This window comes from Impatiens glandulifera, chromosome 8 (genome assembly GCF_907164915.1).
Source record: "Impatiens glandulifera chromosome 8, dImpGla2.1, whole genome shotgun sequence".
Classification (NCBI taxonomy): domain Eukaryota; kingdom Viridiplantae; phylum Streptophyta; class Magnoliopsida; order Ericales; family Balsaminaceae; genus Impatiens; species Impatiens glandulifera.
The window spans coordinates 2,327,284-2,339,948 of NC_061869.1; the positions used below are offsets into that span (position 1 = coordinate 2,327,284).

Below are 12,665 nucleotides of genomic sequence, written 5' to 3' on the forward strand. Positions count from 1 at the left end.
AACCAAATTGTTTCTTATTTTATTAAACAAAACAAAAATATATGAAATATATTGCATTCCATAATTTGGTAGGGTAAAAGTACTAGAGATTAACCCTATTTTTATACTAAAATGTTTCTACTAAAAATATTGAAACAATATTATAAAAACAAATGAAACATCATCTACTCTTAAAAAGATCCTTTAATATAAACATCCTTTTTAAACAAATGAATTTTAAGAGCACATTTTTTCTTTTTCAAATAACTGATTCTTAAATTTAAAATAGGATGGAGACAATACTTATTACTTAAGTCCTTTGAATTAGTCAACTGCATTAATTCTTCACTAGGCTAAGGATGAGGACAACTATAGAAAAATATAACTATGGGAGTTAAATGAACTAGGTTGGGTAAAGATTTCGTTCCACCTAGTTAGTTAGTCTTAACAAGTTGAGCTCAAATCCGTTTAAAAATTTAAAAAAAAAATCAAATTTGAGCTTTTAAATATTCGACTTATAAACTTACAAACATATCTTTTATAGACTCGTAAATTAAAACAAATTAAAATAAAACATCTATTTTACGTGTCATACATTTATCCATCCGAGCAAATTGGCCCACTCACATCAGGTAGGACCAAAGGTGAATGGTATCCCTAAAAGGGCAAGTTGCAAGTTGCAAGTTGATACTATATAGTATTTATTTTTCCATTAGAGATAACATGATAACAACTTGTAGTAGTTAGGGTATTAAAAGAGCTCTCTAACCGAACTCTATCACGAGTTGACTACGAGCTACTCGTGAGCCCAACTATATACATACGAGTTCAAGCTGAACTCGCCCGAATATATATTAAATTAGTCGAGCTAGAATTTGTAACTACTCATATTCGTTTATTTGTTATAGTTTATTCTAACACTATTCATCTTAATTGATCACCTAAAATGTTTAGTCACTCTAAATTATTCTTTTTAGTTTTTTTAAATTATCAAATTTATTTGTTAAAAGCTGCTTATGTATATTTAATTTTATTTATGAGCTATACCTATTCGCCCAATAATAATAAAGACAATTAATAATGGAGGATCCTATTAATACCTGTCTTCATCACTTAGAGTCGTTTGATTGGATGTATTTTTCTTTCCCTTAATTAATTTCCACCTAAAAATAATCAATATATATAGTCAATATTTTTCTTTAATTTAAAAATTGTTTATTTAATGTTGGAAATAGTATAACCCCTAAATAGATAATAAAATTTGAATCTGTCTCATTTAGTATGGCAGGCAATACATTTTTAGTTATATAATTGACAGAGTATTTTAAGATAAATATAGTTAAAATTTTGAGTTTGATCTTTAAAATTGTAAGATTTTTTTATTTTAAAATAATTTAATAAGTTTAATTTATGTAAATTTTAAAATAGTTATTTTTTTATTAATTTAAATTTATAATTATAATGTTCTATAATTTTATATATTTTACACAAATAAAGTTGCTTATTATATATGGATCATTTAAAAAAACATAAACAAAGTTATAAATTACAAAAAAAAATGATCAACTAATTTAATTGATTTTTTATTTATAATTTTTTTAATGATTTATTCTTATTATTTTTAATTAATTTTATACTCAATTATATATAAACAATAATAATAATAATATACAAGTAATATTAATTTGAAATAAACTTATTTTATAAGTTACAAGTATTATATAATTTTAAATAAAATCTTAATTTTTATTTTAAAATATTTTAGACCTATAAAAATTTTTTTTTTTAAAAATGTCATGTCTATAGTAGGACCCGTATTCTGTCATAGCAAAATTGTCAATGCTAGAATAATTTCTCATGTGCCCTTCTTAGCCATGACTTAGACAATTTATTAATAATTTAAATTTAATTAAAAAAATAAAATAATAATATTTTAATTTTAAAAAAAAATTAAAAGTTAAAAGTTAAAATGGTACTAGAAGATGTCGTTGGATTGAATTTTTCAAAAAAAAAAATATTTTAAAAAATATTATTATTGATAATTTTAAGAAACTTATTTTTTTATAAAAAATTTAAATATTAAATAATGATAAAATAATAAATAATAATTTAAAATATAAATTATTTTAATATTTGGTTAATGAATTAAATATGTGATGAATAAGAGAAAGTGATATTATATATTATATATATATATATATATATATATATATATATATATATTTTTTTTTTTTTGTTAATTATGTTATTTAAATATCTCAAATAAAAAACATCATAATTTAAGATTATTGGATCAAATTGGGATTAGATCATCTACTTCCATATATCACATGTTTCCTCGGGTTCTCTGTCACAGGAAGAAAAAAATTTAGTGACCAAATTTGAAACAAAGAGTTGTTTTTGTTGTATATTATTTATTTGTTTATAATATTTATTTATATAATGATGTAAGTTATTTAATTTTTATTTTGAAATTAAAATGATAGTTATAAGATGAAGAAAGTTTTTATTTTTTATTTTTTAAAAGAAACCCAAGATCAAACAAGCTCTATGATCCTTTAGAGCCATTTATTTATTATATATAAGAAGGAAGCTAGTTGAGTGATCATCATGATAGAAGAAAGATGGGTATTTTAGGAAGTGAAGGTGTTCTTAGGCTTGGAGCTGCGGTTCTTCTGGTGGTCACGGCCTGTTTGGTAGCCTTGGATTCCCAAACCAAGTTCCTTTACTATCAAATTGCCAAAAAAGCCACTTACAAGGAATTGAACGCCCTTTAGTAAGTAATATACACTAACTCATTACCAATTATTATCATTCATTATATATAACTCTTTGGTTTTGGTTATGGTCATGGTTAATCGGGTGCAGCGTGGTGGTGTGGGTTCACTCGGCGGCGGCTATTTATAGCCTGCTGCAGTCTGGAAGATGCTTCTTCTTCGCCGCACCTATTCATCATGGAACTTCAAGACCGGCCACATCTTCTTACCTCACAACTGCCACTCTTTGTTTCATACTAGACCAGGTCATTAGTTCTTAACTAATGTTTCAATCATTTGGTTTAGGAACTAGGAATTCAAATCAATCTTGGTTCTATAACTTTGTATTTTCTAATATGAAACAATAAGTTAGCTTATCTTTTGAAAGTTTTAAACCAGTTTGTGGTCCAATTTATGGGTATGGGTATGGGGGCAATTTATTGCACATTTAAATCTATAACAAGTTACATCAATTTTAAACAATATTGGTGGTGTAGGTTGTAGTTTATGGGGTGTTCTCTACTAATTCAGCCGGGGTTGAGGCGTCAATTATGGCGATAACCGGTGCAGACAGCTTTCAATGGATGAAGTTATGCAATAAGTTCACGAGATTCTGCTACCAAATTGGGGGAGCTTTATTGTGTGGTTATGTGGCGTGTCTATTGATGATTGTTGTTTCCTCCATTTCCGCTTTCAATCTTTTTCGACTCTATTCTCCTAACAAGTTCCTTATCCTAAAAGCTAAGTGATTATCTAAATTAAAACTTATGTTTGATTCATTTAATGTTTGTTTGAATCAACATCACATGCTTGTGCTTTTTCATTTGCATAGAATAGAACTCCCCTGTTTTTTTTTTTGTTTGTTATATTCAATAATAATGCATATATGTAATTCGAAACTATGGTTAATTAATCAAATTAATGTTGTCAAAGACGAAGAGACAAGTCGAGATCCATTGAATCTTCCCTCCAGGCTGATGATGATGATAGGCCGCCATGGATCTTATAATTAACAGATGATGATGTTGACGACGATGACATTTGTTTGTTCTTCCTAGCTAGAGTTCTTTCGAGTTTGTGGGCATTTTGGTGACCTCCAAGGGCCTGTGAGCTATAAAACTTTCTCCGACAATAGTTGCACGAGAACACTCGGACCTCCTCTTCTCGTCGCCATGGCACCGCCACGTCTAAGCTCAGATCGGTGTTGGGCGCTTCAAAATTACTCATTGATTGACTGAATTTGATTGAAGTTTAAATTGATAGCTAATGAAGGTATATATAGCAATACTTGTAGTACTATTTAGGGTACTTTTCTTTCTTAAAAGTGAATCTCATTCAAAGATTTTCTTTATTTAAAAAAACCCAGATTAGATCAGAATTAAGGGAGGGATCTGATAAAAAAACAAGACATTATTATTATGATTGTCTCCTAGAATTGGATCATATGAACATAATAAGTCATTTAGTGGCACTATTGATGCAAACTAGAGTTATATATATTATAGTGACCATGATCAGCTAATGGATAATAAATACTATTGGTTACACTAATATAAAACAAACAAACAAAAAATCAAAGGAGAATCGAAGTTTTGTCGGCTCCATTAATGCCAGCAATAGGCCTCTTGTCGGTCCATGGAACATGTCCCTGATTATGAAGCTATTATAAATATATATATTCCATATACTTGCACTAAAATCATTTTTAAAATAATTCCTTATTTATGCCATTAACTAGTGATAGAGAGATTAACGGAGGATATATGCATAAAAAAAATAAAAAAAAATAAAAAATAATGTATTACGGTTGTGAAGGAGTGAAGACCGCACATTATCTCATACTTTGAAGGAGGATTGGAATTGAGTGAGTAATGTCTAAATCAATTGTCGGTTATTTGGATGTTTGAATAGAAATCGCGAGTTCGGTTGAATTGAGTCTATGAGTTTTTATCTCGATTATTTTCTGATGGACAATTTGACTCGAAAAAAACCGTAAGACGTTCAGTTATCGCCGTCGATCGATGCGTTTACTCCACAACGCTATTATTTTGACGATATGAGAGATATTTTTTTTAAAAATCGATAAAGACAGTCGGTGAACTCATTGATCTTTTTTAGAATTTCTAAACTTATTTACATTCGATTGTAGGTATTTATTAAAAAAAAAAAATTGTTATTTTAAAAAACTCTTTATCTATTTTCTCATTTAATTATTATATATATTTTAAAAAAAAAATATTATTTTTTCAAAATCATCATAAATCAACCTTGTTTAAACAAACCAAAGTTTACATTTATTTTATTTTCTCGTTAAATGGATGCGGTCACATAAAGAATAATGAAAAATGTCTTATTATTTAAAAAATTATTTAAATATTAATGTTGAAACTTTAAGATGAAGAGATAAGAAGATTACTTTAAAAAAATTAAAATGATCCAAACTACTCTTATAATAATAGTGAGTACATAGCGACGTGTTTTGTATGTGTTTACGACCGTACAGAGAAGCAAGAATCTGTTAAACACCAGATTTGTACGTTGAAATTGATATTATTAAAGTATAAATTAAACAAGTGTTAATTATTTAAATAATCATATTGAGTTATTGAGTAAAAATACTTACATAATATTGATATTTAATGAAATAGTTTTTTTAACATATTTTAACATGTAAATGTAAAGTTATTAAAAAGTCTTCAATTTACATTTTAAATGAAATGAAAATCATTAATGTTTATAATATTATTAATTATATATGTTAGGCAGGAATGGTGCATGCACCAAAATAATATTAGAATATTCGATGATGATCAGTCATTAATAGAGGAAGAACATGCACTTACCTGATTCAATTTATCCATTCTATTGTAAGAGTTTTTTTTTTTTTGATGATCTTGGCTTATTTTCTATTTTTTTAATAAAGGGTTTTTGGGAAAAAAAAATATTATTTGAGATTAGATGATTAAAATAAATTAAAATGTGACTGGCCAGAGAATTTTTGGTAAAAAAATAACCAACATCAACTAGCTAGCTCTAATTAAAAGTTTACTTTTGCTAAACCTAATATAATTTATAATTAAGATGAACTCATTTTTAATTTTAAATAGATTAATTTCAAACTCAATATATTTTAGAATAATTTTAACCAGGAATTAGTGATCCTTTTATTTTTATATATAATACAGTGAATCAACTCAATGATCAGATAGAGTTATTTTAAAAAAAAAAAATCTATTTATTATTTTAAGTTTTATTTTTTGTTATAAAATTCTATCTTTGAAATGTTTATTTATTAATTTAGCCCAAGTGTTTAGGAACTATTCAATGGCAAGCCCACTTTGTTCCATTTCTGTCAGCCCTTTAATTAATTTTATTTGAAAAAACTTGTAATTTTATATTAACTTTTATATAAATCCATTGTTTGATTTTGGAAAAGATGTAAGATAAATTTTGATAATTAGGATAATTTACTTAATTGTTTTTATAAGACTATAATAAATTATTTGTTGTATTTAAAACATGTTTTTATTTATAATGTTGATGTAATAAAATAATACACATATTGAAAAGTCTATAAAATTGACCAAAACCAAAAGTCTCTAAATTGAAAGAAGAAGATAACGAAAGAGGCCGATTTGACCGTTGGACCAGAAAAGCTGCCACGTAAGACTTCACCTACTGCCAGATCATCATTGACGCGGCAGCCACGTAGGAATGTTCTACTTTGCTAATTTGGCCGCCCAATTCCCAATTAATCTATACTTTTCAATTTTTTTAAAAAATGGATAGATATTATTTTTTTAATTAATTTTGTTATATTTTTTATAAAAACGTCTCTGAATTATATCTCATTTTTCTTCGATCCTATAAACTAATTTATTTTAGAACGTTTCAGTTCCATTTTTTTTAAAATACGATTAATCCTCACGAGTTAAACACTTAATCTGCAAACGTAGAGATGACAATAGGTATCCAATTATCAGAGTAGGGAAAAAAAGAGAAAAAATTACACGGTCAAATTAAAAAGTTCAAAATCTGGGATGTAGAGAGTGTGTTAAACCCAAAATCAAACTATTTTTTTAAAAGGTCCATTTATATTAAAAATAAAAAAAATAGTTTAAGCACAATGACAAATAATGAAATGAAAAAAAAAAAAATAGTACTCAATAAATTATCGAGCTCGTAAATCTTCGAAAAATATGATTAATTTTTCAACAAACTCTACTAGTTTTTCTAAATGAATTTAGAAAAACGTAATAATAATAACATTATAAATGATACGCATCCATTTATCGGATTATAAAATCAAACTATATTTAAATTTTTAAATTTTATTAATTTATTATACTTTTAACGCTACAAAGGATATTCACAAGGAAATAAACTATCTCATATTTGAACAAAAATGTACTCACGAAGGTATGTATAGTCTATTAAACTCACTTTTAGAATAAAAAAGATGTTACAAACAAAAATTGCTGCATTACACTCACCCAAGAACCATGGAGGAGGTTGTAGATTTAAACGGACACATCAAATTAACAAACTATAGTTTTATTATAAACATTCACATTAAAAAAAACAATATAAATAAAAGATGTTTAGAAATCAAATATAAACTATAAAAATAAAAGATGTTTGGAAATCAAATATAAACATCTTAATTTTTACAATTTTCAAACTTAAAAAGATATATAACATGCAAAAATAACTTATTTTGGTATAAAAAAAACAAACAAATGATGATTCTTACACACAATGATTCAAAGAATAGAAATAAAAAAAAATAATTCTGATTCTCATAAGATTTCATTGTGACCCTTCAATTCTTCTTCTTCATTGATTAAGGAGAAAGAGAATTGAAGCTATTATTTCCTCTGCAATATTGAAGCTCCAATGAAATCTGTCTTTCAATTCTTAACTGTCGATAGAAATTAGCAATGAACAAATCAGCTTTCTTATCAATATCATCTTCCGACTGAGTCCCACCGCCGCCGGAGGACACTCCGCTTATGGTTCTCGACAAAACGCCCCCCGCCACCGCCGCCGCCGGCGGCGATGACGATTGATACCCACTTTCAGATTCCTCCGTGAAAGATAGAAGCCCCCGCGGCCATTCGTTGAAGCTGAGGCGGCGGTTACTTGATTTTCCCCTGCTGCTGTTCATGAAATAAGACGCGATTCGCCAGCGATTAGCGTTCTGGTTTAAGAGGAATTTGATTTTCTTCACCGCCGTCTTTAACCGGCCTAGCAATACCCAGTTTTTCGAACCCATTTCTTGTTGAATGATGAATTAAGATTATTGGTTTTCTTTTTTCTAAATTAATAAAGATATTTATAGATAAAAATAGATAGAGATTAGAGGAAATTGCTCAGCAGATAATAATAATAATAATAATAATAATAATAATAATAATAATAATAATAAACTCGCGTGTAGAAGATAACTACCGTGTCCTTGTCCGGCGACACGGTCGTAGGATGATCAATTAATTCTTTTAAAATTTTAGATATGTTTGTCAGTCAACATTTCTTTGGTTTAGGATTCATTTTTAAGGTTATGTTTGAAATTATGAATTTATTATTTTTTTAACGCGTAAAGCTAGCTAGCTAGTATGATTAAGTAGATTATAAGTTGTGATTAAATGTCAAATATAAATAAATTAAACCTATTGAGGGTATTTCCTAATGTATTTTATTTTGGTGATGTCATCAATGAGTCCTTTCCTTCTCTTTTACTATTTTTTTAATATTGAATGAAAGAATGTTGTAATAAAGACTTTTTGTTGTTTGTATATTTTAATTAAGGTATATATATATATATATATATATATATATTTTAAATAACTGATTATTATATCAAATGAAGAATCTCGCTATATTAAAAATGGCTCATTTAATTTATAATAAAAAATTTAAAAATATTTTCAATAGGATTGAATCTTTCTATTATTTTCAAATTTGTTTTCGCATTATCGTCCGAAAATTTTGATTTGCTTTATTTATACTAATATATATATATATATATATATATATATATATATATATATATATATATATATATATATTTATATATATATATATATATTTATATTTAACTTAACTAGTATCTTAAATTGAAAATGTTTCTTCATCTTAATATAGATTAATTCAATTTTCCCAATGAATGAGTAATCTATATATATATAATGATGATTAATTTTTAAAGTGTCCGGATTGTCGGGTCGAGAGTTGTGGTTAATTTGGATATATGTGAGAGTAAATGGATACTTGAGTCGGATTGTGGGTTGACCCGCCCATAAACTTAAAACGGTTAAAAATAAAATTAAAAATGCTATAGATATGGTTTAAACTTGCAACATAACAAAACAAGTACAACCTTTTAACCAACTAGGCTAATAACACTTTATATTTTAAATTCAATCCAAAATTTTATAAACGCGTGATATTTTAACAATATAAGTTTAACTTTTTAACTAACTAATCTATATATATATAATGATGCTTAATTTTTAAAGTGTCCGGATTGTCGGGTCGAGAGCTGTGGTTAATTTGGATATATGTGAGAGTAAATTAATACTTGGGTTGGATTGTAGTTTGACCCGCACATAAAAATTTAACCGTAATATTTTTTTCATGGTTTTTATATTATTATTTGTACAAATGCACGGGATACATGCTAGTGACTATTAATCTCATTAATAAATTTGGACTTTATAAATATTTTTTTTTCTATAATTGGGCTAACATAGGGTTGGGCTGCCATAGCCAAAGGTTTGTCGGGTGTACTCAAGGTGGACTATGCGTTTACTCAACTAACGCTATTACAATGATAGAAAAAATATCTTCTGAAAAAACGGTGGAGGTGATTGGTAAACTATATTTTTTTTTTGAAGATTTTCGAGTTTGTTAACGATAAATTTTATGTTATTCTTTAGTGAACATTTTTTATTTATATATCTATTTTGTATTATTTTAGTGTTAGAATTAAACGAATATATTTGTAAACTATTGCACTCACCTTTAAACAAAATAAAAAAGGAAAGATAATAGATAGTTTTCTAGAGATATTTTTTTTTTGAAAGGACACTAATCATAATAATAATCCTGCTTTTAGTTGAAATCGGTTTTTATATAAGGATTTTCATCCTTCATTCTCCTCCATCTTTCACAGATTATCGATTACAATGTTGAGTCCGAGGAGAAAAGTCATTACAGGTGCTAGTGCTTCCCGACAACCACTCTCCTCAAGAACTTTTCGGACTCCCCAATCTGTCTTCTCATTCATTTTGGATTCCACCAGAAGTGTCTTCATCAATGGGATGATTGATGAGTAAAGTTCTAAATCCGTTATTTTGTCAAATGAAGTATCTAGAATGCATGAGTTCAAAGTTGTTGATTCAAATAATCATAAACTCTGGGGGGACTTATCGCCTCAGGTTTCTATCTATCTTTCTTTTTTTTCTTTTTTCTTCTTTTTCTTCTTACATTACCTAATGACCATTTATTCATTTTTTATGTTAGGAATGGCAATATATGATCAGATTAAGTTTGTCAAATGTCCCGTATACACTTCGTGTGTCGGGAATTCAACTTCAATGACTATTGTGTTGTTCGCAGCAGGCAGCAAGGGGTTTAGGTATGCCTCCAACAACAGTTCTATAATGATTTATTAATAGAGGATCGATAAACTCAACGAAAGATTGAACGAAAACAGGTCCACGAATCCGACGTGGTCTACCAGGTGTCTCCACGTCCCAAAAGCGCTCATTTCGGGTCCCGAAACCATTCATTTCGGGTCCCGAAATCACTCATTTCGGGTTCCGAAACCACTCATTTCAGGTCCTGAAACCACTCATTTCGGGAAGAAGAAAATTTATTTTATTTTTTTCAGAAATTGCCGTTTCGGGTCCCGAAACCACTCATTTCTGGTCCCGAAACCGCTCATTTTGAAAAAAAAAAACCAATTTATTTTTCCTGAAATGGCTGTTTCGGGTCCCGAAACGGTTATTTTCGGGAAGATTTTTTTTTCTTTCCGTAATCCCCGTTTCGGGACCTGAAATTACTGTTTCAGGACATTTGAAAAATTTCTCTCTCCTACCCACGTGTCATGCCACGTTGAATTGTGGACTTACTTTCATTGAATATTTCGTTGAATTTATCATTTTTCTTCTTCAACACAGCAACTCTCTCTCTCAAGTCGCCCCGCCCCTAAATAAGCCCGACCCTCACTCCCACAACATCTCTCTTTAGCATATATTTCTCTTTCTCTGCAGAGTTTCCCGAACAAGATCATGATTTTCTTCGTACTTCCATAATTTCTTTTTGAGATTTTTGGGTTGTGGCAGGGAAAATGGGGTTGTCAGGCAGCTCTACGGCAGCGGCAGGGGGACAACCAAATCGGTAAGTAATAACTTTGCTTTTAGTTGAAATCGGTTTTTATATAAATGCAGCCGGAGAAGAAATAAATGTAGCCGGAAAAGAGAAATAAATTATGTCAGAGACGTTTTAGAGAGAAAAAAAATGCAGAAATATGAAGCCTATTAGGGCATCTCCAACCCTACTGCAAACTGGGTTTGCAGTAGCCCATTCTCCTCCAACCGGCCTCCAAATCCTCCGCCAAAATGAAGTTCCGGCATATCTAGAGGAAGAAGACGCCATATATGGCGGAAGACTGTTCATGCCTGCAATTATCCAAAATATGTGAAAAAGTCCTTGTACATTTTTATTTTAATTAAAATTTTCTTGAAGTTTTCTTTTATATTAAACATTTATTTAATTATATATATTTATAATCTTTTTGTATTTATTTATAATTTATTTAAGTATTTAATAATTTTATTTATTTATATTATAAATTTATAATTATAAATAATATTGATAAAAAAATTAACAATTTTCAAAAAATATAAAATAATAATAATTCGTTATATGTTATAAAATTTAAAAAACACACTTAAATTACTAAAACAATACTTAAAAATAAAAATTACAATAATTAAAATTACAACATAAATAATACAATAATTAAAATTACAACATAAATAATACAATAATTAAAATTACAACATAAATAATACAATAATTATTATTTGTACACCAATTCCGAGAATTGATATCATTTTTATTATTTGTACTTGTGTAAGTTTTTTTTAATAATATTTAATTTAATATAATTTTTATTTTATAATTTTTGTTTGTTTAAAATATTATTAAGTTATATCTATGTGTATGAATTATTAATTTATAAAAAAAAATTCATAAACAAATGAGAAAAAATTGGGGTTAAATTTATAAAGTTGATAAATATATAGATAATATTAGTAAAGTTAAAAAGTTGGTGTAAAAAAGAATATTCTGAGAATATTCTTTTGAGTTTGGAAATGGGTTGAAGATGAATTACTATTTGATGTGACGTTTACTGCATTTTGGAGATGAAAATGGGGGTGAGGGTTGGAGATGGTCTTAGTGAAAAAAAAAAATGGTTTTCTCTCTCCTAGCTGGAATTGTTCCGTAGGATTCGTGGTCTTGTTTTCGCTAAAAATTCGTTGTATTCGTCTATAGAAAAATAGATAAATACTAGAGGAAACTGTTTAGCAGGTAATAATAATAATAAACTCACATGTAAAAGATAACTACCGTGGTTGTTCTTGTTCGGCGACACGGTTTGTAGAATGATTAATTAATTCTTTTAAAGTTTTAGATATGTTTCTTAGTCAACATTTATTTGGTTTAGGATTCTTTTTTAAGGTTATGTTTGGAATTAGAACTTGAAATTATGAATTTATTTTTTAACATGGAAAAGCTAGCTAGCTAGTATGATTAAGTAGATTATAAGTTGTGATTAAATGTCAAATATAAATAAATTAAACCTATTGAGGGTATTTCCTAATGTATTTTATTTTGGTGATGTCATCAATGAGTCCTTTC

The 12,665-nt window shown here is 27.7% G+C and overlaps 2 protein-coding genes across 2 annotated transcripts; one reads left to right on the forward strand and one right to left on the reverse strand.

Moving 5' to 3' along the window:
- The first annotated feature begins 2,577 nt into the window (after nt 1-2,577).
- On the forward strand, nt 2,578-3,593 carry LOC124912200 (CASP-like protein 2C1). Its single transcript, XM_047452765.1, has 3 exons — nt 2,578-2,755; nt 2,848-3,001; nt 3,233-3,593. The coding sequence occupies exons 1-3, from the start codon at nt 2,604-2,606 to the stop codon at nt 3,482-3,484; spliced, it is 558 nt and encodes a 185-aa protein (XP_047308721.1). The 5' UTR covers nt 2,578-2,603; the 3' UTR covers nt 3,485-3,593.
- A 3,869-nt stretch (nt 3,594-7,462) lies between these two features.
- LOC124912599 lies at nt 7,463-8,016 on the reverse strand. Its single transcript, XM_047453245.1, has one exon. The coding sequence runs from the start codon at nt 8,008-8,010 to the stop codon at nt 7,579-7,581; it is 432 nt and encodes a 143-aa protein (XP_047309201.1). The 5' UTR covers nt 8,011-8,016; the 3' UTR covers nt 7,463-7,578.
- Between the last annotated feature and the right edge of the window lie 4,649 nt (nt 8,017-12,665).